Raw genomic sequence first — 24,578 nt, 5'->3', positions numbered from 1 at the left:
AGGTTGGTAATTTGCTGTCCAATTTTTTGTTAATTATAAGAGCATGCTTTAGAAGATTAATTCATATCACACTGAGCAATTGATTTGCATGAACTATTTAAAAAGCTACCTAGATACAAATTTCTCTTTCATTATTTTAAGTAGTAACAAGTATGTGCTTACTTCATCTTAGAAAAAAGAACTTGGAAAAAAATGTGAATATTCATTTGAAATAAAAATTGTTTCAGAGTAAAAGTCAGTCTTTCATCTTGCTGTTTGCAGAAGTTTTCCATTGAATCTCTAGCCAACATTTCTTCTGTACTGAGCACTGTACTAGGTTTGGGGTGGCAAAAGAACTAGATGTTTGAGTTGTTTCCCAAAGTTAGTTATATAATGGAGGAAACGGGATTGATAGAAAGGCTGGTGCTGTAAGCCACATTAATAAGCAGTGATCATCTCCTGGTAGAGCTGTGGTTCTAGAACGGACTTAGGATGTTCAGATAACCACAGTGACAGTGGGTTCAGACTTGCTATCCCACTGCCAGACAGCTTTCCAGCAGAGTTACAGATCATGTTGTGAGGCAAGATTATTTTGCGTATTCATTTTGTCTTGTCTCTTGATTCATAGATCATTTAAGGTTATTAGTTTATCATGATTTTCAGGACAAATGAAATATATTAACTATATTTTGGTGTATTTTTAAGTTACATTTTTTTGTAGCATCCTAAATTCTGGCTGTTTTGAATATTACTTTCTTCTTAGGGAAATGTTAGAGCTCTTTGGAGGTCATTCTTTTAACGAGTAGAATTTATACTACCTCTTGTATCTGACTGCCTCAGCTATGTTTTGAGACCTGTATCCTAATAGACAGGCTTGCCAAAGTCAAAGAGATAGTAAAGTAAAACTTTTGACTGAAAGATTAATTCAACAGTTGAGTAATTAATTACTTATATTAATGTGAATGTTCTGGATGGAAATGTCACATATGCTGAATTACTCCTTTCTGTGTTAATGTAGCATGGTAATCGATTATTAATTTTGTCCTTATCGTTATTTCCTCTTCTCTTAGGATTCAACGTGGGCAGGAGTGCTGGTGGGAGATCGACTGTCAGGGAGATTAACCGGGATGCTTGTCATTTTCCTGGTTTTCCAGTTCTTCAGTCATTCCTTCCTAAACACACTAATGTCCCTGCCCTCTATTTTCTCCTCATGGCATTGTTTCTGCAGCAGCCAGTTAGTGAGCTGCCTGAGAACCTGCAGGTCAGTGTGCCTGTCATCAGCAGCCGATGTAAGCAGGGTTGCCAGGTAGGAATTATCTAGTAGGGTGTAAGTGTAATTACATTTGTCAGAAAGTCACTGCAGGGTGATGGGTTAATCACATTAAAATCAACTGGTTCCATCCCTTTCTCACGTTTGGGATTTGATTTGGAACATAAAAATCGGAAAGTACCATAGAAAATTTTCCCAAAAAGAAGTCCTTTGTACCTATTTGGTCTTTTTCTCTTTATGGTTACTCTATATGATTATATATGCGTGAAGACTTTGGATGATATTTTAATGGTGATCAAAAGAATTCTTTTGAGTAACATGATTTTATCTAGAAATATAATTTCTGTAGAATTAAAAATGGAGTAGTGTACATACCATAAATTGGGTGAGTATGAAAGGATTCTTAGTACAAGTCTGATTAGAAAAATGGTTTTAAATTCTTAATGATAGATAATGTCCACATTAGGAAAACAGTAAGGCTTTACCTGATTTCTAATCTGAGACTATCATGGCTATCTCTATATAGTTCATGTTTGTGGCACTGCAAAGACATAGGAATTTAGTTTTAAACTCAGTTATACTTCCATAATAATGCCAAAATGCTATTCAAATCAACTCTAGTCATTGACAGAACCTTTTAAATGAAAACGCTGAGTCTGTACCCTTACATTAAGTCACAGTACAGATTCATGCTTAGCAGAGTTTGGTTGGTTATGTAATTTTCAAAATAAGCATGACACCATAGTCATAAAGTGTTATATAAACCTACTATTAATAAATCTCCTCAAACTGATTTTTATTTCATCAAATCTTCATCTGTATGTAACCTAAAAGTGAATTAGAACATTGCTGAGAGTGGGGGAAAGAGTAAGTTCAATGTGCTTTTTAAAAAGATCCTGCTTAAAACCATCAGTTCTTTAATTTCATCGCCTAGCTAATTAGCAAGTATTTTATTTTTGTTTGTTTTCCTTAGGAAAAAACAAAAGAAAATGATGCTTTTAACATAGATACCTAAGACAGGATGATACATAATATTCACTTTGTCTTGTAAATGTAAAAATGAGGTTTAAAATATAGGAGGGAGGAGTGCTAGGACTCTATCTCTTTGTCATTGCTCACTTTGGAAAAAACTAATTAATTTCAAAGAAATTTTAGAATATTAGAACTTTTGAGGGTCTCTACTGAAAAAAATTGGCAATGGCTAATTTCACTTTCACCTCTGCAGTTTGATTTAGATTCCATTTGGACATTTATCTTTGGAGTGCCTGCCTCCAGTGGAACTGTGGTCTCTTCTATCCATAACGTATGCACAGAAGCTGCTTTTTTATTATTGGGGATGCTCCGCAGCATGCTGAATTCAGTAAGTTCCCTGAGATACTGATACCTGTCGGTAGTTCCTCCTGCCTGTGATATTTTTTAAAATAGAAGAATCCTTTGCTGTCATAACTCTTTATTTACTACGTGGCCTCTGGAACCTCAGCCTCTGTGTTTTGTTATCTTTAGTGTAAGGAAAGACCATGCAGTTGTTAAGATCCTGAGCTCGGGAGCTGGGTTCAAAATCCCAACTCTGGTACTTCAGACATACTAACCTCATGTGCATCAGTTTCCTTATGTATAAAATGCTGGTGATAATAGAATTTATCTCTTAGGACTGTTGTGAGGATGTATGAGTTAGTATATACACAAAGCACTTACAAGAGTGCCTGGTGTAGAGTAAGCACTTCATAAGTGTTAACTGATGCTGTTAGCGCTATAAAATACATATTTCAATGTATAAGTGTATATAACGAATATATATTGTACTGCATGTCATTGCAATATGTTGTTTGAACTTTTAAAATCACTCTCATTTAGAGGTTTAAAATGTTATCATTGCGTTTTATTTTGTATTTGTTTTTACTTTTAAAATCACTCTCATTTAGAGGTTTAAAATGTTATCATTGCGTTTTATTTTGTATTTTTATGTTTTCTATTCTAATTATTTCTAACTTAGATATGAAAAATAGAAAGAGTAAATGACAAAATGTATGTTCCTACCTTTCTTACAGGAATACCGTGAATAATGATTTAATTTGTTTACACGATTTAGGATCACATTGTAAGAGGAATTATTAACTAGACTCTTTGGATTACAAGTACCTGACAAATCTGATTTTAGTCAAAACTATTCTTATGCCATCTAAGAAAAGAACGTTACTATTAAATGTGTTAATTTAGAATGCTTTGGGATTCTTGTTTTGGTTTTTATTCATAAACAATTATAAAAATCTAAGCTGAAAAAGAAGCCGCTCTGTGGGCAAGTATCAGAAGATAAGCATTGTTGAAATACTTTTTTGTGTGTTACTCTTTTATCATCATCATCACTGTTATTGTTGTAAGGCTTTTAAGGAAAAACAACTCGTATGTGTCTACTTTATTCAGTATTCTACTACAACGCTACTTTACTTCTGACACTTCTGGTCACCAAGTATGTGGAAGGTTTCGCCACACTAGCTGGGTGTTTGACAGTTCAATTCAGTTCTGACACTATCTACTGGGAGGTAGCATCGGGTACCACAGGTTAAGGGCTCAGTCCCACAAGATACCCCTCCCCCCCATCAACCCTGCACCACTTCAAATGCCAGTCACAAGTCCAGGTTGTTACCTGTGTTTCTGACTCACCAGTTTTAAATTGCAGGTTCCCATGACTGAGGAAAACATTTTACTTCCTAGATTACCAGTTTATTATAAAAGGACGTATCTCAGGAACAGCCACATGGAAGAGATGCATAGGGCAAGGTGGGAAGGGACACGGAGCCTCCACACCCTCTCCGTCCTGCTACTCTCCCAGCACCTCCACGTGTTCATCAGTCCAGAAGCTTTCTGAACCCCGTGTTTTTTATTTTTATGGCACCTTCATTACACAGGCATGATTAATTAAATCATTGGTCACTGGTGATTGCACCTGGTCTCCAGCCCCTCTTCGTCCCTGGGGGCTGTGGGGAGCAGGTTCGGTTAACTTCCAGCCCTCTAGTCCCATGGGTGGTTCCTCTGGCAAGACAGCCCATCAACATAAACTCAAGTGTGGTAGAAAGCGGCTTGTTATGATTAACAAAAAGACACATTTATGGCTCTTTTATCACTTAGGAAGTGCCAAGGGTTTTAGGATCTCTGTGCCTGAAATGGGACAAAGACTAAATATAGATTTCTTATTGTAAATCACAATATCACAGTTGCGTAATGGTTAAGAGCACTGTTCTCATTTTTTATATGACAGTATGAGGCTCAGAAAGGTCAAGTAACTTCCCCATTTTTATCTAAATCCTAACTCTCTGGCGTGATGGAGGATGGGGCAACTTGGATGGGAATAGAGCCACTACTGGCTCCAGCCATACTCACGTTGATAACGGTGAATAATCAAAACCATTGACTCCAGTTACTGAGCTGTGAGTACTCAATAGGAAAACATCCTGTCAGTTTCTAGGGGTATCACCTTTGTTTTAGCTTATTTCTAGACTTGTCGGCCTGTGTGTTTGCTCCTGTGTGTGGTTTACAAGATTTCTGGACCATCAATTTATCCGGTTTTAGAAGAGTAGCGTCAGTTTTTCTAACATGTTATTTCCTCTCCTGTCCCCATGACAGCCTTGGCAGTCAGAAGAAGAGGGATCTTGGCTCCGGGAATATCCTGTGACCCTGATGCAGTTCTTTAGATACTTGTATCACAACGTCCCAGACCTGGCCTCCATGTGGATGAGCCCCGACTTCCTGTGTGCATTAGCAGCCACGGTCTTCCCCTTCAACATTCGCCCTTACTCAGAGATGGTAGGAAAGGGGGAGGAAAATATCAAAACTGGAGTTAGTCTGCTCCAATGGTTAGCAGATTTTTTTGGCCAATCTTTTAAGCTTCTCACCAAGTTACAGTTTCATAACTTTCTGCTTCATTTCTTACATCATTAACTGGTATCGGACTCCCCACACTCTCCTTCTGCTTTCGCCTGAAATAACAGTGAATTCTGCTTCCTGTTTTCATTCACCATATGCTTGTGAGTCCCTCATTAGTGAATTCCCTCTTCGTGTAGTTGTTGATCCATTTCTTCTTATATTTAACGATAGCTGTATAGTTGTGAAATCAGGTTACAGAACTCTAGTCAGACCAAATTTATATCCACTTCATTTGTCTCAGGAAGTAGGCATCTCCTGGATTTAGTCTTTACAAATTAATTACAGGATTGATTGTCTTTATAAGAAATGACATGTATGTTTGTCCTTTCTGTTCAACTTTTTCTGTTTTGTTCAACTGTTATTTTTCATATTTTGCACTAAATTAAGAGAAAGTTATTAGACTATAATCATATGTAGTATAAATACTTCTTTTGTCCTTTAAAACGAACCCAAAAGACAGTTATTCTTCCATAGAACTTCAGAATTTCATGATGTTTTGTCTTACTTCTTCTACCACTTACTCGAGATCCTAGAATAAGGTATCTTCTTCATACTAATTTTTCTTCACGTATAATGGTGAAATACTCGTTCTAAAATTGTGACAGTTTTTAGGAGAAAGGCAAGTATAGCACGTGACCTTAACACCATGGCTTGTTTATAATTTTAGAGTCCACATTTTTGGTAAAAAAAAGGATTTTAGTAATATTTCGATGTTTTTTCCTTGTCTGCATCTTGTAATCTGTCCTCTAATCCTTCTTTCATTTTCTGTTGGCTCAAACTTGGTACTAGTTTTGTTGTTGTTTTGTATTGTTTACTTATTTGGTTTTGTTTTTTTTTTACCTACAAAAATGGGTCATCCCTTGGGTGCAATCATTATGCCAGATCTTTATCTGAAAGTCTATAACACTTGACTTCTCAGTAGGTATGTTTTAAATAAGCAAATACAGTCATTCTCATTTTATTATTTCATTTATTTCAAGTTCAGTTATCCACAGTAGAGATAAAATTCAACATAAAGCAGTTATATGGTTAGTGGGCAGTGAGTAGCTTAATATTAGAAAGAGCATTTGTTGAGTAATTGTGACATATGGTGCCCGATTACCACCCCCTGAAAAGAGAAAATAAGTAAAGTAAAGTGAACGATGTAATGCACTGAATAGCTTAATAGAAGGTAAACACTGAACAAAAATACTGTTGCTGCTACAATTTGGTGGAAGTAAAAATATCAGATGAAATCGAATGTGACTAGGATATATTTCCACTTGATTTTATTAGGTGACTGATCTCGATGATGAAGTTGGATCTCCAGCGGAAGAGTTTAAAGCCTTTGCAGCAGACACAGGGATGAACAGAAGCCAATCAGAGTACTGCAACGTGGGCGTCAAGACATACCTGACCAATCACCCAGCTAAAAAGTTCGTTTTTGACTTCATGCGGGTCTTAATAATAGACAACCTCTGTCTTACCCCTGCCAGCAAGCAGACTCCACTAATTGATCTTTTGTTGGAGGTAAAGACAAAGAAATGCATTTACATCTCTTTCAAATTGTTTTTATAATGAGAGCGTTAATAACCAAGCAAGTTTTATGCCGCATACCTTTCAGATTTCTAATTCTTTTGGGTTGTAAAGGCAGAACATATCATGGGCTATGGGAATTTTTTATCACAAATGTGCTAATATACACCTTATCGATTTGTTTCTCTTCTTTCTGTTCCTCTTGGCATGTCCTTAATTTAGTCCTTTATCACCCTTCCCCTGGATAGACCAGGAATTGACAAACTTTTTCTGTAAAGGGCCAAATAGTAAATATTTTCAGCTTTGTGGGCTGTACAGTCTCTCACAACTACTTCACTCTGCCATTGCAATGAGAAAGCAGCCACAGACGATACATAAACGAGTGAGCGTGGCCGTGTTCCAGTACAACTTTATGTACAGTAACAGCTATAGGCTGAATTTGGCCCATGGACCTTAGTGTTCCAGCTCCTTCCCTAGTCATTTACAGCAGCATTGTCTCCTTAGCTTATAACTCCCTACTTCAGTCCCTCTTATTTATCACTTCTGGTATTATTGCTCTTAGTGTCCTGTGGGGCTTAAGGCGTGGTGCATTGCATATAATAGATGCTCAATATGCACTTACTGAATTTTCCCCAAGGCAGCAAACTTGTAGGTTGCTTGGTATCTGAGCTCAGGCTCCTATAACAAAATACCATAGACTGGGTGGCTTCAGTAGCAGACAGTCATTTCTCACAGTTCTGGAGACTGAGAAGTCTGACGTCAGGATGCCAGCTTGGTCAGGTTGTGGTGAGGGCCCTCGTCCTGGCTTGCAGATGGCTGCCTTGCTCTCACATGGCAGAGAAAGAGCTCAGGTGGTTATTCCTCTTCTTACAAGGGCATGAATCCCCTCATGTGGACTCCCCATGACCTCATCTAAACCTAATTACCTCCAGAAAGCTCCACCTCTCTAATATCATCACATTGAGGGTTAGGGCTTAATTTATGAATTTTGCGGGGGGACACAAACATTTAGTCCATTGCACTTGCTAATTCTCCTGATAAGTGATAAGAACTAGCTGATGCATCAGACAACAAACCCTAAAGTGGTCACACTGCTGGCTTTAAAAACTGACCATCCCTGAAAACCAAATGTTCACCTAGAAGAATCTCAAGAAAAAATAAAAGATCATTGAAGGGGATCTAATATATAATTAGTTGCCTATACATTCATTCTTTTGGCCAATTCATATAAATAGGGTCAAGCAGTACATGCCAGAGCTCTGAAAATAATGTTTTATGAAAGATTCAATCAGTGTAAAAGACTAACTGCTGCTCTCTGTGAGGAGCTTCCCACGTGCTGCCCTCAGCAGTTTGACAACTGAACCTGCACTTTCTCTGCTCCCTCTAGTGGCGAAAACAGTTAACTTTTTATTTGAAACCTTAAAATCCCAGCAAATGTTTTATCTTATTCATGTGAAAATATCTCAGTTTGGTCAATTAAAAGAAATCAGTGTAATTTAGGTACCAGTCACGCTAAGCATTTTAAAGCATTTTTAAATTATTACTTATTTATTTATTTATTTTTTGGCTGCGTTGGGTCTTCGTTGCGGCACGCAGGCTTTCTCTAGTTGCGGGCTTTCTCTAGTTGCGGCGAGTGGGGGCTACTCTTCGTTGTGGTGAGCGGGCTTCTCATTGCGGTGGCTTCTCTTGCTGCAGAGCAGGGGCTCTAGGTGCGTGGGCTTCAGTAGTTGCAGCACTCGGGCTCAGTAGTTGTGGTTCGCGGGCTTTAGAGCGCAGGCTCAGTAGTTGTGGCGCACAGGCTTAGCTGCTTCGCGGCATGTGGGGTCTTCCCGGACCAGGGCTCGAACCCGTGTCCCCTGCATCGGCAGGCGGATTCTTAACCACTGCGCCACCGGGAAAGGTCCTATGCAAAGCATGTTAACCGGGACCACAGTGTTTTAATATTGGCAGAAAAATAATTGATTTCATCAAGAATTCATCTGGTAGAATTTAAAAGCCTGCCTGGTGGAGCTTGTCCTCTTTGGAAACTTTAAGAAGAGAGATGGCGCTAGTATTTTAGCGCATGGGGTAAGAATTTGAAGTATTCTATGCAAAATAAAATGGTTTTCAGAAAATACCAGGATAAAGTTAAGAATAGATTTGTGTAAGAAAGCATAACTGAGCCAAAAAATAAAATACACATATGTAGAGGAAATGGGGTAAGTGTATGTATTCAGTAATAACAGTCGTGTAGGAATCCTAATAGCTAATTAACTAGCAATGGGTAGATTGTATAATTGTCTTTTATTTTGGTTTTCTGTATTTTTCAGTAAGGAAAGTTGATATGACATGTATTAACCTTGAGATAACATTCTCATTATTGTGGACACTAATTTGCCCTGAAGTGGAATTGTATCTTATTGCATTAGGGAGTCAGGGGTGGTAGCGTGGTATTTTAGGAAGAACCAGGGAGTGTCAAGATTGAATTTCCCAAATAGATTATCGACTCTTTAAAGTTAGGGACCAACTTTCATGTGTCCTTTTGTCTCTCACAAAGTTAGCTCAGTGCCTTGGTGTGTTCTTTAAGTTTTTTTGAATTATTTAACTATAACTACATCCCTGGCAGTTCCCAAACAGGAAGATGTGATACCATCTAATAAGAGAGAGATAAATTTGCTTTTAAAAATCAGTGCTTTGAGGAACTTCAAATCTAATACACAAACACAGAATACACATACAAAAAATATTTAGTGGAAATGCTGTTGCACTCCATGTCTTCCTATGGTGTAAAATAATAAATTACAAGCATATGATTCTGAATATTACAATTATGAAGTTTGTCTCTGAATAAAGTCAACAGAAGAACTATATATTTACCTACGTGAAGGAAGGTGTTTGAACCAACTGATTTTCGGGCTGATATGCTCAAGCCAGGCCATTTTTCAGTCTTACGATTGTTGGGATGTCATCGTAAGAGTGTCTACTTACTTGATTGTATCTATAAAAGAATGTGTGAAGTTATCTTTATTAGCAGTCTATAAAAATAAAAGCTTCCCATTCATATAGACTGGCTTGAGGGTGAGTCAGGCCAAATACAAGGGAAGCAGTGTGGTGTCATAGAAGGACCTGGTTTGAATTCTGGCCCTGTGGTTTATTATGTAAACATTTTAATCTCACTGAGCTAAATTCATCCTCTAGAGAATGATATTATATACTGTCTCCCCTGCTCATTGATTGTTGTGCGAGTTATATATATATAAATCACCCAGCAAAACTATTTTGAGAAATTAAACATGTGCTGCTTATAGCTGTGTAATCTTGGCCCAGCTCAGTTCTCTTCGCCCCTTTCAGTTTGCCCATCTTTAAGATAGCATAAAACTAGAACCTGTCTCTGAGGACTGTTGTGAGAATTAAGTAAGATAATACATATAAGATTCATAACACAGTGCCTGGCACGTAAGACCTGCTCAAAAATCAAGTGGCCTGTGGTGGCTTATACAATCACCAGCGTCCTCTGCTGTCACCACCAGGCATCTCATGAAAGGCCAAATGAATTTGCTGCACGTGGCCACGGAAGGAAAGTACCTGAGAACAGATCAAAAAGTACTCGTATATACCTGAAGGAAAGAAATATGATGAAACGAAGGAGGCTGATTTGGAGTGTGTGCCTGTCTGATACCATTTTTTGTAGTCTGAGGAGTTCGCTGTTTTCTGCTCCCGCCATCTTCTAAAAGCCCTCCCCGTCCCCATCAGAGTGCAGCGCCCGCTGCAGAGCAATAAAAGAAACCAAAAAAAAAGTGGCAAAAGTGGGCAAAGAGAGTGCTATGAAATAACTGAGAGAAGAGCAGCCAGTCAGGAGGAATACTGCAGTCAGAAGGACAGAACACAAACCCCTCTTCTTTGAAGGCTTTGCCTGTTACAGAGCACTAAAGGCTCCCCCGCCAGAGCCAGAGAGCTCTCAGCCTCGGGCAGCACACGCGCCCACGGCGACTCTGCATGGTGTTCCCAGGCCTCAGAAAGGATGCTTTGAGTCTTTGAAGACTCGTGTTGTTGACTGGCTTCACTGTCTTCTCTGGGAAGACATCTCACAGGCAGAGCAGAACATAGGGCTCACCCTTTCTTCCTCCGGCCCTGAGCTCATCCTGGTTGTCTGGTGGGCCAACCAGGTTTTTCTGAAAAAATGATGGGGAGATTGTGGCTGAATTGCTCTTGTTGTGCATTTGTTAACTTCAGTATGGAGATTTTTAGTAGGGCTGGAAGAGTGTGGAACAGCAGGTGAAGTGCTGAACTTTGGCGTCAAAGAAACTGACGTTTGAAACCTAGTTGTGACTTGACCAAGTGACTTGACCTCTGAAAGCCTCAATTACCTTATCTCTAAAGTGGAGATGATAGTATCTACTTCAAAAGGATATTGTGCAGAATGAGATAAGGTACATAAAACTAAGCACTATGTAGTTACATAATTGTAGTCCAGTGAATTGTTTAAAAAAAAAGAAAAAAACACCCAAGAAAACTACACATGCACTCATAAAGTCTTAAGTCCGTTAAAAGTTAGGCTACTATGAGTCTCAGCAAGAACATTTGAACTTGGCAGTTAGAGCCAATAACAGCGTTCATTCTGGGTCATGATCATTCATGAAACAGCTTCAGTGAGAGGAATCAGAGGATTAAATGTACCTGTTAGTGACTGAGCCAGCCTTAAATCCTTATAGAATACAAAAGAATACTTTCTAATTAAGTAAAAATAAATATTGTTGACAGATCAAGCTACTTCTCTGTGTTCTATGTTCCCTGTTTTACATACTCCGAAACTTTGTCTAATTAAGATTTTGTAAACGCTACTCATTATTACTTATCCCATTAGCCACATTGAGTTGATTATAATCCTGAATGAGTATTATCATCCTCAGGGGTATTTAAATCCTCCTGTGAGTGGAGAGCCTTACTTCTTCGTAAATTTTGATCACTCAAGCTGTTTGAAAATGGTCTCTGATCTGATTGCAGGGTAGTCCTCATAGACCTATCAATCTGTCACTTACCACTTGAAGGTCCTCTCTTTCCTTCCATTAACAGGGGTGGGGTCTTGATGTACTGTCAGCATGAGGAATAGGCAGGCCTTGGCCCCAACTCTTCTGCTGACCATTGTATTAGTCTGTTCATCTACACAGGAAAATGTATTAATATTGTAAACAGGGACTTCCCTGGTGGTGCAGTCGTTAAGAATCAGTCTGCCAATGCAGGGGACTCGGGTTCGAGCCCTGGTCCGGGAAGATCCCACATGCCGCGGAGCAGCTAAGCCCGTGCACCACAACTACTGAGCCTGCTAGCCACAACTACTGAGCCTGTGTGCCACAACTACTGAGCCTGCGCTCTAGAGTCCACAAGCCACAACTACTGAGCCTGTGTGCCACAACTACTGAAGCGTGCGCGCCTAGAGCCCTTGCTCCACAACAAGAGAAGCCACTGCAATTAGAAGCCCACACACCATAACTAGAGAAAGCCCGCACACAGCAATGAAGACCCAACGCAGCCAAAAATAATCAATAAATAAATTTTCTAGAAGAAGATTATAAACAACATGTCATGGCCTTCACTTTTTCCCAAATTATTCTAATGCCAAACCAAACTCCTAAGAACTAATATTCTTTTAACTGTTACTAGGCCAATGTTTTTCATTTTAAAACAAAATAAATATGTTTTGTCAGAAAAACAGAGAAACGTTCATTACAACTTTGGTTGGTTTTTGAATCCTTAGAATAATATCTTTGATCTGAATATAGGATTCCAATTTTAACTGCTTTTTTAAAATCTTCATCAGCACCACTTTGAAAATCAGAATAGAAAGAAGTGGGTTTTTCCCCAGTGGAACAGATTTTAACTTTATATGCATAAAGCAGAACAGTGTTCTATAGCCCACTTTTGCGGCATGGTCATAAACATAGTCCTGGACCTGTCTGTGCGAGAAGAAATAGATTCTTTAACTTCACTTGCAAAGCATCCGTACTCTGCTTGTAACTACAACATCCAGATCTCTTTTTAAGAAACAACTTTATGTCAGTTTATTGAATCGTTCAATATCCAGCTCCTATCCAAAGCCAGCTAACAGACTGGCATTTGAGAAGAATGACAAAAGGATCTTCCCTCCCTTTCATTCCTGTGTTCCCGGTGCTTTGCCACCTCTCAGGCTAGAGACTTGAAAGTTATGCACCTGGATCATACCACCCTAATTACCAAAAGAAATGCCATCAGAGAACTATAGTTTAACTTTGTGCCCTAAACTTTTATTCAAGATAGTTTTAAAAATCATCTTTGTACTGTATAAAACCATTATCAAAGGTACAACCTATAGGGCTGTTCATTGTCCTCTTTATAAAAACCCACAGGGAACATTCTTCTCAGAACAATCTTAGGAAAACATCCTTGCTGACTATATAGTCTGCTTCCTTTTTTGTAGATAATTAAAAGCTTTGTAAATCATATTTTTTTTTCTCCTTCTTGACCCTACGAAGCTCAAAGCAAAATTGTGTGCTTAATTGATTTTTTTGATATAAATACTTGCCTCCCCATTGACTTTACCTTCTTGGTTACTAGACTCCTGAGCTTTTGTGTTTGTTTAAATGGCTTTATGATTTATTTTATCTGTATCTCATTAGAAACTGCCAGATCTCTTTTGGAAGTGAGGTAGATAGATAATAGATATCAAATATTTATTAAATACTTAAAATGTTTAGAATACTGCTTTTGGAGGAATGGATTCAAAAGAAGGTATTGTTTCACCTTTGCTTCAATTTGTTTTTTAATCTGTGGTCAGAAAAACAAGAGAGTATAAGCATACATACCATCTCTCGTGACATATTCTACTACTTACCAGTAGTTTTTTTTAATGTAACTATGGTTGAGCCTTACCTTTGTTTACTGCGTTCTGTTTCTAATTCTAAATTTTATTGATTAGGCTTCCCCTGAAAGATCGACAAGAACTCAGCAAAAAGAATTTCAGACTTATATTTTGGATAGTGTGATGGACCATTTGCTTGCAGCTGATGTTTTATTGGGTAATATCATGTTTTATTTTCACTCTGTTAAAAGTACCTATAATCACTTCCCTCCTCTATCTAAACCCCAAGTATACCACTTTTTAAACTTCATCTTCTTCCTTCTTTTCTGTGCATTTTCCCCTCTTATTGGTATTTTCCTATAAGGAGGAAAAGGCCCATCCAGCTCCTTCCTTTGAACCTGGGATAAAGGATCAACAACAGGGAGTACTTAAGCTGCTTGTCCACGTTCATATGCTCAGAGGTGGCAGGAAGAGGACAAGGAAAGAGAAAAAATGTTTTTAAAACCATATTATGTGAACAGTATATTTTTATGAATTATCTAATACTTTAAAAAATTACTGTAATATACTTACAAATAAATTACAAAGGTAGCACTCTGTGAATTACCACCCAGGCAACATGCCTGTCTAAGAGCACTCAGATAGAAATGCATTACCAGCACCCTCAGAAACTATACCTATTAGTGGAATTATTCAGTTATAGTATCTATGTTATTCTTTAGAATGGCTTTCAGGATGTAAATTCAAAGCACATTAAAATGTTTTTCCTGTATGTCTCTAGTTACAATAAAACTACAAAACTTGATACATTTACAGTGGAGCTAACATTTATGTGTAAAACAATGACAAAATTTAAAGGAGAAGGAAAAGTAATGATTTAGCATATTTGCTACTTGAATTTCTGGTAATTATATAAATCATAGAACCTCCATGCTATTACATTATCGTTTTTTTTAACAAAGTAAGTTTTCCAAGAAAATCTTTAGTGTTGTCATAACATGCAACTCTCAAGCGTGGTGTCAAGTCATACTTTTGTATTTGTTCTTATCACTTGAGAATCTTAAGTAATACCAGTCTTACTACATAAAGACACAAAGTGAAGAGTTTTGCATTGTGTAGTGATTTAGAGTTAGGTGGGAATAATAATTACAGTCAGTTAAGGCTCCTAATTTCTAGAAAGGAGGGAGGGGCTTAAAGGGGGCATTCTGTTGGAGGAGGAGCCAGGAGGATTAGCGTTGAGGCAGTATGTACACAGCGAGCACACTGAAGCCACCGGAGCAGCTTGTAGAAGAGAAACAGTGCTGATGGGAATCATGGAAGGGGCGAGAGGCACCACCACCACTGATGGTACTCTGTGTTTTACAGTTCTTCTGGACCTCTCTTCTGCCTCCATTACTTCGTTGTGCTTAAAGTTTTGTTTGATGATTTGTTTTGCCCTTTATTAGTTAGACAGAATCCATTTACAACTAATAAACTGACTTAATTTTTCTCTCAAAGGTAGGCTATGTGTCACTGACAGTTGAAGAACTGTTTGCTTATCACAGACTGTCTTAAGGCAGTAAGAAACGTCACAGTCTCCATCCATAACACTTTTATCCTGCAGAAATTATTTCTCCCAACATTTATCATGACTTCTGGCCATGAACATCATTTTGCTTAAAGTAGTACATAAGAGCTAATGGTCTTATTTCTAACAGTAGTAGATGTACTCATCTTGCCTTAGCCTGATTTATTGGAGGGTCTGGTCTTAGGCTGGTGGACATCAACTTTCTTAAGACATTTTTTTCCTGCTGGAATTTAGGCGAAGATGCATCTCTGCCTATTACCAGTGGAGGGAGCTACCAAGTATTGGTGAACAATGTGTTTTATTTCACACAACGTGTGGTGGACAAGCTGTGGCAAGGCATGTTCAACAAAGAATCTAAACTTCTTATCGATTTTATAATTCAACTAATTGCACAGGTAATCCATTGTCACATTAGTTGTAGAGCACGTTTTCCTATTGAACAACTTTGCCTCAGGTGTCAAAATTGTTGGAAATAAGTGTAACTAGTAAGAAAATGAATGTTGACATTTTAATGTAAAGCTCAGCTTATTAAAAGTGAATAAAACGTAGATCTGTAACCATTCCCCCCCTTACCTGGTGCCAGTGTGTCCAGTATGTAAAGCTTCCTCATTCTCTCAGGCTGTGGGCTCCCACTGGCATTGCTCTTTGCTAACCACATAGCTGGACAGCTTCCTGTTGGTTTAAAGACCTTAAGTTAATACAGTTTGATAGATTTCCATAGTATGATGCATCAGTGTGTCAAGATTTACAGAGCATGAAGAGTTATTAGAGAAGTATTCTCTTCTTGTAATTGAATCTTTACAAAGTTCACTGTAGTCCTTGTTCCTCTGAAGATGTCATATTAGTGTGTGTTTGTGGTACCTTTTCCGGTTTGGCGCAAGTGATAAATCTTATTCAACACACGATGTAGAAAGTAGGAAATACTGTTGTTATGTTATTAGGCACACACATGTCACCCAAGACTTTTTTAAGAATAAATTTGTATTTAAGCCAAAGAGAAAAGTTCTCATGTGAGATGAAACAAGAATGTCAGAAGTTCTTTACTAACATTTTAGTTAATTTTTTTTTTTTTTTTTTAGTAATTTTGAGTAGCGATTGATCACCCTTTACAAAATTTGTGGGGTAGGAGTCTCTACCCAAATGGCACTTCCCCATGTTCTCAGGGAGGCTGCCCTGCACACAGATGTATATACACACAGCACTCATCTCATTACATTTATGTGTCTCTTGGGTTCTGAACCTCATAATAGCAAGAGCTTTGTGTTTTTTATCTTAGCACCCCAGTACTTAGCATGGTGTCTGATACATAATAAACCTAATAAATGTTCATGTGTGAATGATAAGCAGACTTTTTTTGTCCATTTTACTAAAGTATCTCTCATATCTTTAGTCAAAAAGAAGATCCCAGGGATTGTCACTGGATGCAGTTTATCACTGCCTCAATAGGACCATATTGTACCAGTTCTCCCGGGCACACAAAACTGTCCCGCAGCAAGTAGCTCTCCTTGATTCACTCAGGGTCCTGACTGTAAACAGGAACTTGATCCTGGGCCCTGGGAACCATGACCAAGAATTCATTAGCTGTCTGGCTCACTGCCTCATTAACCTGCATGTTGGAAGGTAACTCTTTTAGGTTCAGTTTGAATTTGTCTTTGATATTTTTCTACCAGAACTCTTTGTTCTACTTTTTTGATTATAACATTTCTTTTTTCTTTAATCTCGGTTTTACTTAAAACTTCATGAGAAGGTAAAAGACAAGGGTTGAATTTCTGCAGTGAAATAATGAGTATATTATTGCTTTAATTTTCTGTATCTTTAAATTTTTTGTTAATCACATGTCACATAATTTTTAAATAAGAGTTTGCTTTTCAAGTAAATTAGATAACACACTGTTGGAGGTTAAGAGGGGTAAAAAGATAAGAATGCAATAAATAAATGCAATATATGTTAAATGGGTAAAATTAGTATTTTGCCAAGGATTGCTTTGCAAGATATTTCTTTAGTGTCTGCTGGGGGCAAGGCATTGAATTAGGGACTGGGATGAAATGTGAATGAGACAGACCCTGTGGCAGGTCTTGGAGCATGCAGTCTAGGAGGGAGGATCCATAACTAAGCAATGTGCTCTGCTAGAAGCACGGTGCTTTGGGAGCACATAACAGGTGCCCCTAGCCTGGGAGAGACACCTGCTGAGTTACAGCTTGAACCTGGTTGGGGAGGAAGTTAATCCTCCAAAGAGAATGGGGAAGAGTGATGTGGGAAGAAAGAGTCATCTATGCGATTGCCTAGAGTGCAAAAAGAATATGGCACATGTAGGAAACTGCAGGTATTTCACTGCTGCTGGAGCAAAGAGTGGTGAGATAAGATATGGGAGAGGGGACACAGTCATAGGAGGAGAATGCTCTTAAATGAACTTTTCTTAATTTTTAGGTAAAAATGTTAATAGTGATCAAAAAGCGTCTTAAATAGTAAGATGCTCCTCTTAATGCTGTAATTTAGTTTAATTACATTTAGTCGAGTGGATTTGTGACATCATCGCTTGAAAATGGCATTTTCATGATAAACTATAAGTTCTGTTCTGTGCATCTGCCAAATGTCTGTCTGCCACTTACGGAGCTCTGTGACAGAGGCAGCGTTTACTTGTGTCTGCAGAGTAGTACTTAGTCATCACAGTTTCCAGCTGCAGTAATTTCCTTCATGTAGTTTAAACTGACTGGAATTTTTCAGCAATGTGGATGGGTTTGGACTGGAAGCAGAAGCCCGCATGACTACATGGCACATTATGATCCCCTCGGACATTGAACCGGATGGTGGTTACAGCCAAGATATTAGTGAAGGTAGTTGTCTCAATTTTTTCCCCCTTTTCTCTCCACTCATTTCTAAGATATAACCAAAGAAAGTGACTTCAGAAACTGCCAATGTTGACAACCAATCTCTCCACGGGGCGTACCTGAACATATACCAATATGCCCGCCAGCACACACCAACGTGCTAGCTGTACATCTCCTTATGCCAGGATGAGTAAACCCCCGATATTGCTCACCCTCCACATTTCACAGTAACACCAGGAAAGTTGGTGATATTACATTTGCACAAGCAGTAGTGCAAATATGATTCTAACTTGGTGCTTACTGTTAAGAGAGCTGGCTATTGGTAGTATTAGGCCAGTCACAGTAGAGGCAAGTATTGCTTGAGACAGATTGTCAGTACTACCATCTTTATTCTTTCTCCCTTTTTTAAACCTAGTTTTCCCACTGATTTTGTAATTATCGTGCATATGAGAGTCTTTGGGTGGACTGATTTCTAATTTCCAACGTTGTTCAGTTGAAAAGATTAGATAATTACAGAAGTGCTTGTCTCTCCAGCAATATTAATGTGGTAGTTTTGCATATGATTTTATCCTTTGTAGGTCCAGCACTCATTCTTTCATTCATTTAAGCATTAATTTGTTCTCTGTTCTTTCACTAAAATTTCTTGAACCCCAGACACTAAGGACACAGTGTTTTCACCCCCCGCCCCAAGGAACTAACAGTCTAGAACACTGGTTCTCAAAGTGAGGTGCTCAGACTGGTAACATTGGCATCATTTGGGAACTAGTTAGAAAAGCAGATTCTCTGGCCCCATTCAGATCTACTGAGTACTCAGTACTCAGATACTCTGGGGGATGAAGACCAGCAATCTGTTTGAACAACCTCCCAGGTGATTCTGATGCTTGCTAAAGATTGACTGGCCTAGAGCAGGAGTTGGACAAATTAGCAAGGAGTCCAAAGCAAGATGGAATTTAATAGTAAAAACTCTAAAAATATTTTACTATTTCTTTGCTTTTGCAAAATCGTCAAGAACAAATTAACTTATTTGTGAATACCCCTTATTTAGATCTAAAATTTACTTTTTATTTTTTATTTTTTTAATTTTTTTTGCGGTACGCGGGCCTCTCACTGCTGTGGCCTCTCCCGTTGCGGAGCACAGGCTCCGGACGCGCAGGCTCAGCGGCCATGGCTCACGGGCCCAGCCGCTCCGCGGCATGTGGGATCTTCCCGGACCGGGGCACGAACCCGTGTCCCCTGCATCGGCAGGTGGACTCTCAACCACTGCGCCACCAGGGAAGCCCTAAAATATACTTTTAAGTGGAGAATAAGTTCTTTTCTTTTATAGAAGAAGCTAGACAATGAAATATATATATGTAATTTCCAGTTTTATAAATAAAAATGTAGTCTTTTTGCTTGATATATAGTTGTTGTTGTTTTTTAAGTTTTCCGCGTAGCCAACCGCATTTTTGGTTATCTGAATAATCCTTTTTTACTGGCTGGCTATGATGTGAAGCATTTTTTGGACAATTAAGTACTATACATCTAAGTTGAAATTCTTAGATAAAAAAGAAGAAAAAAAAATACTAACTACCTTTCTTTTTGATCAGTTGCTGTTTTTCATTTCCTAGGGCGTCAGCTTCTCATAAAAGCTGTCAACAGAGTTTGGACTGAATTGATTCATAGTAAGAAACAAACCTTGGAGGAGCTTTTCAAAGTCACTCTACCTGTGAATGAAAGAGGCCATGTGGACATAGCTATAGCAAAGCCGCTCATTGAAGAAGCTGGTTTGAAATGTTGGCAGAATCATCTGGGTAAAAAAGTTACAGATACCATGTGACCAAGGGACTTGCATACAACTATCATATATGAGTGCTCTTTGGATATGAAATTAAAACTTTCCCCAAAAGATATTATGATGACAGTAGAAATGAAAATCATTAAAATATAGCCCATTCTAGAATGATTATGCTGAGATTAGGCTTTTCTTCTTAGATTTTTTTTTTAATTAAAAAAAAATTTTTTTTTTTAAATGTGTTATACATCAGGCATCTATGAGCTTGGTAAATAATACATTGCTCACAACTTTAGTATGGTCACCATCTTGGTTATGAGTCTGCATCCCTTATCTATAATTCTGAAATTCAAAAAGCCCTGAAAACCCAAGGTGTTATTATTAATTTGATGCCAAAACTCACTTGGTAGCAAAACCTAACCTATCTTTGTTTATCCTACTAGGCATTAATATTAATACATTTTGCTACAGAAATATTAATTATTATATTATTAACCTTCTTAAAATTCTAAATTCCAAAGTATACACGACAGCAAAGATTTTAGGTAGGGGACTGTGAATTGTTATTAACATAGAAACTGATTACAGTTAAAATAAATTTGCATGTTATTGCAGAGCTGTGAGGTTTCAACCAAATGTGAGTTCAACTAGTACAATAATTGTCAAGCAGCTATCCTTATACAAGATAAGTAAATACAATATCTGAGAGTGTCTGCATCTGTAACATAAGCTGCTTTTGATAACTACAGAATTGTGGTTTGTAACCATTATGCAAAAGTATTAAAAGTAAGGCTAATAAATACATGGAGAAACTGTAAAATACTCTAATTTTAATTTTGTAGCCCATGAAAAGAAATGCATAAGTCGAGGAGAAGCTTTAGTACCCACCACACAATCCAAATTGTCCCGTGTCAGCAGTGGCTTTGGTCTTTCCAAGTTAACGGGATCGAGAAGGAATCGAAAGGAAAGTGGGCTTCATAAACACAGTCTTTCCACCCAGGTACATTGTTTAGTTTTATTAATGATATGATTAGAAATTTGTAATTCAAGGTTTAGTTGTAGTGTTTTATATAATACACTTAATACATGCAAGCATATGATTTGAAATGGAACTTTTCTGCATTTTTGCTTTAGACGAGAGAGAGAAATAACTCAGGTTGTGGAGCCTTCTCCCATTTTATTATGATAAAATTGCACTATGAGTGTTGTGTATTTACATCCATTTCATAACTGGACATAAGATGAGATTCAGATATTGATATATGATAGACTAGGGATAATTTTTCTCGGCTTTTCCAAACCTTCAATAATTTTATTAATAGTTATATAAATTTTAAAGCAAAAGCAGACAAAATAGCTTTTTATTTTTTATAATTTTGTTGTACATGCCTGAGATTGATTTTTTTTTTTTTAACTCATCTACCTCCAGCATTAATTTCTTCCTCATCCTACTGTCTTTGCCATCCCAGAATCTTAGTGGCAGCTGTGGAAAGGGCCTGGGAGAAACCACGTGTATGAGTCATGCCATGTGTCAGGTTGGGTTCCCCAGGAAGCACACTCTGAGAGGGGGTTTAGTGTGCAGGATGTTTATTAGGGGTGCCCTTGATATTTGTGGATGGGAGAAGAAGGAAGCAGGATTGGTCACAGAGTAATGTCAGGCTACAGTGCAGGTCTGGCGACAGACCCAGCTGTGACCCAGGTGGAGCTTTGGTACCAAAATGACCTGTCAGAGTTGACCTTTACTGAGCTGAAATGGCTGAGCCTGCTTGCCTCCAAATCAGCCAGTGATTGTGGGGTGCTCACAGCTCTCTGCAGCTGAGGTGATTCCTGAAGTACTGACAGCACTCCCAGAAGTTGTGGCAGTGAGCCCTTTCTTGAAAGGGGCACTGGGGGATGGGGGGGTATATGGATCTGTGTCCATCACATAAGCCTCCATCAGATTCATTATATAATTAATCTTTCAGAGTTTTCTGTGGGGTTTTTTGGGTGTTGTTGTGATGCCTTTAATAGAATTTTAACTAACTTGAGGGCATTATTTCAAGGCTAGTTAACATTTTTTTCCAGGAAATCCATGAAATATTAAGACTTTTTCCACTCATTGTTAGGAGATTTCTCAGTGGATGTTTACACACATCGCCGTTGTTCGTGACTTAGTAGACACACAATATAAGGAATATCAGGAGGTAAGAATCATAACCATAATAATGGTTTGTTTTGCATTCCTTGAGTGAGAAAAGACTGTTTCCCTTGATATCTTCCTCCTGCTTTTAAGAATAAGTTGCTGAACTGAATTTATCATCAGATACTGTTTTTGATTATCCCTGCCAGCAGCTACTTTGGCCATTGGTTTTAACATAGAAAGACTGGAACTTCCTATAGGCAAACTGCATTAAAAAGTGACAGACTGGAGATCAGCACAGCTGAATCCTAATGACATTCACTACCAACATATTGCATGTGTTTGTTCTTAATAAAAATTAAAATATTGGAAAGATCCCTGTCTTTCATACTTAACAAGGAGACCATGAAAATGTGCATCAAAATCTCTGAGAAGTCTCTTAAAATTCTAAAAAATTAAAAGATAAACTTATTTTTTATTACAAGTGCTTGGTGATTTTGTCAGTAAGAAATATTTTCAGTGAAATCCTCTTGATGAATTCATAATTACTCAACAACTTACTCAAAATATTTTATTTCCATGGCAGCTGAGTTATATCTTATTAAAGATTTCTGAATGATAAGCTGCTAATATTTTATGGGCATGATACTAGATACTTAGTTGTTACAGGGGATTTCCTTCTGCCAGGAACACATAAGTACTATGATGGTATCATTATAATATCAAGATTACTCCTTCAGTAATCATTAGTGTTAGTTGTACAGTATAAAGGGATCTCTATTCTTAAATTGTATACTTATATTCCATGAATTATTAGATAAGCATCTAATCATTAGGTGCTTAGTTTTAAGCATCTACTGTTGAAATGTTACACAGTTTGACATTTGACAATTAGAAAGAAGTTATTCCAAGTCATAAATTTCCATTTAAGTAAGGTGGTTTGGATCTATCCAAGGGCCAAGTAAAAATGGTTTTCCTTTAATTTTTATATGACTGTTAAGTTCCCTATCAGAGATGCATGTGTATATTCTTTACCTAAAATTATTGGAAATGTTACGGTGATTACCAGGAATCTAGTGTGTTGGCAGTATTTCTTGATGTGGCTTTCTAGATTTTCTTTTATTCATGTTCTAGTAACTGTTTTACAATTGGGGGTGGGGAAGGGGTTTCATCCTTAAATTACTGTCTTTATTAACTCACACTGGACAAACCATTTCCATGTATTTTCATAAGTAATATTACCATCTTCCCTGTGCCCGAGCTGCAAGTTCCTTCAACACTCTGGTCCGGTGTACTGCACACGCTACCCTGTAGGAATCTTCCATGTATTGTATACTTGGTGCTAAAATAATCGCCTTGGGCCATCGCTAAAACCCCACCTTCTCACAAGATCGGCAGCATACTTTAGCCATAAATAAATGTAACTTTACTTTTATAATATTGCCTGAAATGACCTGGATTGGTGTTTGTTTCCAAAGAATAACTTGGTTTTCAGGTACTTGTAGACTGTTCATTGTTGCTCGTGCTTTTGCTTGAAAACCAACCTGGACTCCCTCTTGTTAGCGTCAGCAAAATGCCCTGAAGTACGTGACGGAGGAGTGGTGCCAAATCGAGTACGAGCTGCTGCGGGAGCGGGGGCTCTGGGGCCCCCCCATCGGTTCCCATCTCGACAAATGGATGTTGGAGATGACGGAAGGGCCCTGCAGAATGAGGAAAAAAATGGTGCGGAATGATATGTTTTACACCCATTACCCTTACGTGCCGGAAACGGAACAAGAGACAAACGTGGCGGTGAGTGCGCAGAATTCAGCGTTTGTAGTGACGCTTCCAAGTCTTCCTTCTTTTTTGTAAGCGTTTTCCCTTATCAGGTCAATTACGAAAAACACCTAATTTAGAAGATTTGATGAACTATAGTAAGTTGATAATGCCAGGGTGCTGGCGGTGGAATGAAAAGGTGCAGCAGGGAGCCTTCACAGTGAAGTGGTTTGGATCTTAGACCCTGGAGCCAGCTGCCGGGTTTGAAACCTGCCTCTGCCCCTTCACTAGCTGGTGACCTCGTACCGGCCACGTTAACCTCTTCAGCTTCTGCTTTCTTTATACCTAAAATGGAGAAAATAACAGTTCCATCTTAGAAGCTATTGGGAGGATTAAATTAATTAAAATTAGTAAAGTACTTAGAATAGTGTGTGGCACAGAATAAGCGCTATCTAAGGGAGTGTTAGTAAAATAAACATTGCCACTAAGCAATATTCTTTGAAGAAATAACAGAGCACAGTTAAAGAATAATAATAGCCTGAGTGTATAGATCTTCCCATTTATATTGAGAAGCTTCATCACTGGCTCCACGGGTATAAAACGAACAACATTTGCCCCTCAAGTTCCTTTTTATTCAGACAGGTTGCCCTTCCTAAAACCTTCATTCAGATTTTTGCACTGACCATAAAAATTTTGTCTAAAATCATCATGATCCAGGAATCATGTTTTTGCGTTCGGGAAAATACAGTCTTCCCCAATAAAGTCACTGCAAATTTGGAAGAGAAACCCTTCATGGTTTAAGTACTTTCACATACTTGACTTTAATATGATTCTCTCAACAATTGAAGAAACTAAGATTTATAAAGAAGACTTGGCACATGTGTCTTCTAGTAAGTAGTTCAGATCATGTAACATGAGACAACTTGCATTGTTCCAGTGTCTCTTTTTTTCCCAACCAAAACCCTGGCTGCATTTATCTTGTGCTAATTGACTACACATTTGTCCTGAGGCTACTTAGAATATAGGCCTTAGACCTGCT

The 24,578-nt window shown here is 38.2% G+C and overlaps 1 protein-coding gene across 8 annotated transcripts in view; it reads left to right on the top strand.

The window, feature by feature from the left end:
• WDFY3 (WD repeat and FYVE domain containing 3) overlaps window positions 1-24,578 on the top strand; it is a 275,458-nt gene that overhangs the window by 198,350 nt on the left and 52,530 nt on the right. For 7 of the 8 annotated variants that reach the window (XM_055086060.1, XM_028492001.2, XM_028492003.2 and 4 more), the window contains 12 exons: window positions 1,050-1,285; window positions 2,475-2,609; window positions 4,871-5,050; window positions 6,446-6,679; window positions 13,617-13,716; window positions 15,301-15,461; window positions 16,457-16,686; window positions 17,791-17,900; window positions 19,502-19,684; window positions 20,508-20,665; window positions 21,771-21,848; window positions 23,348-23,575. In XM_055086060.1, the coding sequence (XP_054942035.1) occupies window positions 1,050-1,285; window positions 2,475-2,609; window positions 4,871-5,050; window positions 6,446-6,679; window positions 13,617-13,716; window positions 15,301-15,461; window positions 16,457-16,686; window positions 17,791-17,900; window positions 19,502-19,684; window positions 20,508-20,665; window positions 21,771-21,848; window positions 23,348-23,575 (2,033 nt within the window). The remainder of the gene's footprint in view (window positions 1-1,049; window positions 1,286-2,474; window positions 2,610-4,870; window positions 5,051-6,445; window positions 6,680-13,616; window positions 13,717-15,300; window positions 15,462-16,456; window positions 16,687-17,790; window positions 17,901-19,501; window positions 19,685-20,507; window positions 20,666-21,770; window positions 21,849-23,347; window positions 23,576-24,578) is intronic. The other variant, XM_028492000.2, reaches the window with a different exon arrangement.

This window comes from Physeter macrocephalus, chromosome 7, assembly GCF_002837175.3.
Source record: "Physeter macrocephalus isolate SW-GA chromosome 7, ASM283717v5, whole genome shotgun sequence".
NCBI classification, from domain to species: domain Eukaryota; kingdom Metazoa; phylum Chordata; class Mammalia; order Artiodactyla; family Physeteridae; genus Physeter; species Physeter macrocephalus.
The sequence above is the reverse complement of the archived record's forward strand: the minus strand, read 5'-3'. Positions and strand labels throughout refer to the sequence as shown.